At 61.6% G+C, this 4,977-nt stretch overlaps 1 protein-coding gene across 4 annotated transcripts in view; it reads right to left on the bottom strand.

Moving 5' to 3' along the window:
- Positions 1-479: 479 nt before the first annotated feature.
- DLG4 (discs large MAGUK scaffold protein 4) overlaps positions 480-4,977 on the bottom strand; it is a 34,842-nt gene continuing 30,344 nt past the window's right edge. For all 4 annotated transcript variants that reach the window (XM_027773169.1, XM_006151830.3, XM_027773167.1 and 1 more), the window contains 9 exons: positions 4,375-4,551; positions 4,085-4,121; positions 3,969-3,996; positions 3,799-3,846; positions 3,506-3,607; positions 3,001-3,173; positions 1,972-2,081; positions 1,373-1,464; positions 480-1,194 (listed from right to left, as the gene is read on the bottom strand). In XM_027773169.1, the coding sequence (XP_027628970.1) occupies positions 1,088-1,194; positions 1,373-1,464; positions 1,972-2,081; positions 3,001-3,173; positions 3,506-3,607; positions 3,799-3,846; positions 3,969-3,996; positions 4,085-4,121; positions 4,375-4,551 (874 nt within the window). In that variant the 3' untranslated portion in view covers positions 480-1,087. The remainder of the gene's footprint in view (positions 1,195-1,372; positions 1,465-1,971; positions 2,082-3,000; positions 3,174-3,505; positions 3,608-3,798; positions 3,847-3,968; positions 3,997-4,084; positions 4,122-4,374; positions 4,552-4,977) is intronic.

Genomic DNA, 4,977 nt, shown 5'->3' with positions numbered 1-4,977 from the left:
CTGTCCACACGTTCATGAACATAAAGGAAGAACGATTCCCCCATATTTTCCATTAGGGACTATTGAACTGCCTAAGGAGACAGAAATTCCAGGGAGTGTAAGGGCCCCGTGCCAGTGACACCTCCTCTTCCTGGGTCTGTCAGTGACCCCAGATCGCTCCAGCCCTTCCCAGGCCCATTCCTCACCAACTCTGGTGCCCTGACTCGCAGAAACCCCGATGGCCCCTGTTCAAGGCCTCTTTCTCTCCGGGCCAGGGTGGAGAGGGATCTGACTCTACTAGATCCATCAATCCCTGTGTCCCCACCCTGGCTCCCTCCACACCCAGGTCCCCAATAACCAGGCCACACACACCAGTTTCAAGTATCTGTCTCTTCCTTTCACTCTCTCAAAAGAAAAAATAAATAAATTGCAGAAGGAGACAGCATTTCCAGTCTTCCCCTGGCTCCCGGACACCCGACCCCTGCCCCCTGCCCCCACAGTTAGACCTTCCACTCATGCAAACTGGCAAAGAAAAAAGGTGGGGGGCTGTGGAAGGCAGGGTGCTCACGACAGAGTCCCCCTACTTGTCCCCCCAAAAACCACCTTTGAGAAGAAAAAAAAAATGGAAAAAAGAAAAGAGAAATCAAGAGACATGGGAGTTATGATGGGGGCAGGGGTGACCCCAGATCCCGCCTCAGGAGAGAGGGGAGGCCTGTGGCCCTGCAGCCCTGCGGCCCTGCAGCGGGTGCTCCTTGAGGGGCCCTGACTTCTGGAATGTGTGTGGGAGAAGATGGGGGAGGGCAGGAGGCCCCCGTGGGTCTGTGTGCGTTGGGGGCGGCCAGGGGGAGGGGTCCTAAGGAGCGAAGGCTCAGAAGCCAGCTCCCCACCCCCCCAGACCCCAGGTTCCTGGGGTTCAGAAGCCCAGTTCTGGGGTGCGGGGATACATGCAGAGGAGTGTCCCCCCTCCATTGGGCTGGATCCAGTTAGAAAGGAAATAAATAAGAAGGGTGGGAGGGAGGCTGGGGTGCAAAGGGCTTGGGCGATTCAGTCCAGACCGAGGGCCCGGGCGATGGAGGCAGGGCGAGTCCAGGCCAAGCCAGGGCAGGAATCAGAGTCTCTCTCGGGCCGGGACCCAGATGTAGGGGCCTGAGAGGTCCTCGATGACACGCTTCACCTTGTGGTAGATCTCCTCAAAGCTGTCGCCCTCCACGATGGCTGGGAGAGGGTGGGCAGGGAGTGAGGCCACGGGCCCAGGCGCAGCCCCAGCCCGGAGGGAAGGGCGCCCTCCCCAGCTGCTCAAGTCGGGGCCATGGGGCTGCAGCCACCCAAAGGGGCAGCTCCTTGGAGGCCATCGGCCAGCGAGGCGGCACGGCGCCCTCTGCCAGCCCCTCACCTGAGAAGCACTCTGTGAACTCCTGCTCCAGCTTGGTGGCTCTGTCGAAGGCTTTGCGGGCTTGCTCCTCTGTGATCCGCTTGTTAATCTCTCTGGGAAGAGAGAGAGAGACGCAGACCTGACCTGAGCGTGGGCCCTACCCTGCCTTTTACCTCCTCCATCCAGGGATAAGATGCAACCACTTTGTTCTTGTTTGAAGCACGCAGCAAAAAGAAAAAGGCCATTTTCAGTTATCCTCTGGGGTCACAGGTGAGCCCCCACCAGCAACCCACCCCAGCCAGTGTGGCCACTCCGGAACCTTGTGCTTCCAGCCTTCAGGCCCACAGAATTCAGACGCTAACTCCTAACAGCCCCTAAGGCCCTAGAGGGCTCTAGCTGGTGCTGCCCCAGGAGGTCCTGGGAGTCGTAATCCCGCCTAGCCCAAGAATGGGGAAGGCCTGGGCCTCCCTGCATCCTCCGGGTTCCAGCTCTCACGGTAGATCCCCCTTGAAGGCTGCTGGAACTGCTATTCAGGATTCTGGGAGGAAAGTTCAGTGCAGAGGCCTTGGGGCCCAGGGCCACAGGACAGGGAGCAGAGGGGCCCCCAGGACCATACTCACAGCACATTCTCCAGGGAGCGGGGGCGGATGAAGATGGCGATAGGGTGCAGGTGGGCCGCCTGCAGCCGCCGCACGGCATTGGCCGAGACATCGAGGATGCAGTGCTTCCCCTGGGGGCAGGCAGGGCGGGCGGAGGGGGACCAGCAGGGGGCAGGAAAGGACAGACAGAGGTGCCAGGATGGGACACAGAACACGGAGGGTGGGGGATGGAAGGATGGCCAATAGGGAGGTGACATGGATGTCAAAAGACAAGTGGGCGGAGAGCCAGGGTGTGCAGAGGGTATGAAGAGACAGAGTGAGAGACAGAGAGAAAAGGAAAGGGGAAGACGGAGAGCGAGGGGAGGGTCCGGCACGGGAGGGCAGGGACAGGGACGGGGTGAGGGACACGCAGGGAGGGGCCCCAGAGGTGGTGGCGGAGCCGGGGCCAGAGGGCAGCAGTGAGGGGGTGAAGGTGCGGAGACAGGAATGGACAGGTGGGAGAGACAGCAAAGGGACAGGAGAAAGGAAGTAGGGTAGAGGGAGGGGTGGGGAGGACAGACAGAGGACAGACAGATGGAAGGAACAAGGGGAGACAGATGGGAGGGAGGGAGGCAGATGGAGAAAGGAGCGGGAGAGGGGGCAGGGTGAGGAGCAGCAGGGGAAGGCATCCGCAGGGGGGAGGAGAGGGGAGCAAGGACCCCAGGACGAGGTGAGGAGGTGAGGGAGATGGGAGAGGCAGAGGGGAGTCAGGAACAAGGGAGGGCCCGAGGTGGGGAGGCCCAGCCACCAAAGACAAGGCAGCAGGGAGAAATGGGGCGAGGCAGGGGAGGGGCGGGGAGAAGGGGACAGATGGTGGCAGGGAGTTTGGGGTCAGGAAGCAAGGGAGGCAGGAGGGGCAGTCAGACAGAGTCGCCCAAGAGGAGAAGGAGGTGGAGGAGCGGAGTCGAGACCCAGCAGGAAAAGAGACAGAGAGAAAGAGAGTTAGAGAGAGCTGGAGGAGGCCGTGGGGTGGGGAGAGGGCAGGAGGAGGGGCCGGGTGCGCCGTCCTACCTGCTCCGCCACCTCTCTCACGGACTGCACGCTGGTCCCGTAGAGGTGGCTGTTGTACTGGCCGGCCTCGATGAACTTGTGCGCCTGGATGTCCTTCTCCATTTTCTCCCGGGACGACACGAAGTGGTAATCCCGGCCGTCTATCTCGTACTCCCGCTTGGGCCGCGTCGTGTCTGCCAGGAAGTCACCCCGCCCCCCGAGATCTAACCACCAACCCGCTACTTTAAACCTGCCTACAGGAGCCCAGTCCCCACAGTGCCCAGGGCGTCCCTTCATGGCCTGAGGAGGGACACAACCGCCTCCCCAGCAGCCCCCGCACAAGCCTCCTACCTGGCAATGCCTACTGCAGAGCACGGGGTGGCTGGGAAGCGACCCCTTCTCTAAGAAACCCTGCGTCCCCCTGAACACCTCTGCCCACCGGTGGTTCTGCCGAGGCCCCCTGGTGGGGCTCCTCAGCCCCGGGTTCCCAGCCCCCTCCACCTGCACCCCAGGCCCCAGCACTCACGGGGCACACAGGATCCAAACTTGTCGGGGAACTCGGAGAGAAGATCGTCGTTGGCGCGGTCCTTGGTGGGCCCGAGGATGATGATGGGGCGAGCGTAGTGCACTGAGGGGAGAGCCGGCTCAGCTCCACAGCGCCGGGAGTGGGCAGGGCCAGGAGCGGGCAGGGCCGGGAGCGAGCGGCCAGGGCAATAGGACAGCGCTGGGAGTGGGCAGAGAGGGCAGCCCCGGGAGCGGGCAGCGCGGGAGGACAGCGCCGGGAGTCGGCAGGGCGGGCCATGGCCATCCGGGACTCACCTTCCATCTGCGTCACCGTCTCGTAGCTCAGAACAGAGTCTTCTCGACCTGGGGGGAGGAAGGGTGTCCGCCAGGGTTCTGAGGGACCTGGAGTCGCCCCCCCCCCTCACCTTGCTGAGGATATCAAGGGCCCTCAGGGCTCCTCTCACCCCAGGTCTGACCCCACTTACCCTGCGATCCAGAGCTGGAGCCCCAGTCCTAGGAGAGGAAAGAGGCCATGGGGTTGGTGAAGGGCGCACTCCTGGAGTCCCCGGCCCTCCACCCTAGCTCACCCCCCCCCACCTACCTTGGCCTTTAACCTGGACCATTCTCGTCGCTCAACCCTGTGGGACACACCGAGGGATGGGGTAGGGAAATGCCCAGTGAGGGACCCTAAGACCTCACCCCACAGACCAGCTGATAACCCCATCTCCAGACACCCCCTGAGCCCTGTGCTCCTCAGTGAGGTGTTACGCCCTGAAGGCTGATGGGAGCCCAGCGCACAGAGCCCCAGGAGGTCAGAGGGCAGGCCCATCTCCTTCTGGCTGCCCACCCTGGGAGACCTCAGGAACGTCTCCGGGCGGGTGGCAGACTCACCGCCGTTTGCTGGGGATGAAGCCAATGTCGTCCGTCTCACTGTCTGAGTGGACCCGCCGCGCCTGCCACCACTCCTCATCACTAGCGTCAATTACATGCAGCACGTCCCCAAAGCGGAAGCTCAGGGCCTGGCTCAGGAAACCGCAGTCCTTGGTCTTGTCATAATCAAACAGGGCCCTGGAGGACAAATGGCTATTGGTCAGGGCTGAGGGCTCTAGGAGGGATCCCGCAGCCACCCCGAGACCCCACCCAGAGGCGCTCAGAGGGGTCTGCAGCAAAGCACGAGCTGCTGATGGCACCCAGTGGACACCGTGCATTCTGAGAAACCCAAAAACTGCTATAGCTTGTAATTGTCACAACTATTGTTTTTAATTATTTATTTCTGGGGCCAGCAAGTGATGTAGTGGCTAAGGTACTGGACTCTCACATGGCCAACGTGGTCCGAGTCGAGGACCTGGTGGCTCGTCGAAACTCATATTAGGTGCATGTGCATGTATGCCCAAATCCTGAGAGGAGAATGGATTGCAGTGTAGACATCCCTTCAGGGGGTGATTTCTCACTTTCTGTCTCTGTCTGTCTCTGTCTCTCCAGCAAGTACACATG

Source organism: Tupaia chinensis, unplaced genomic scaffold, assembly GCF_000334495.1.
Source record: "Tupaia chinensis unplaced genomic scaffold, TupChi_1.0 Scaffold000330_1, whole genome shotgun sequence".
Classification (NCBI taxonomy): domain Eukaryota; kingdom Metazoa; phylum Chordata; class Mammalia; order Scandentia; family Tupaiidae; genus Tupaia; species Tupaia belangeri.
This window is presented reverse-complemented; position numbering and strand designations above follow the sequence as displayed.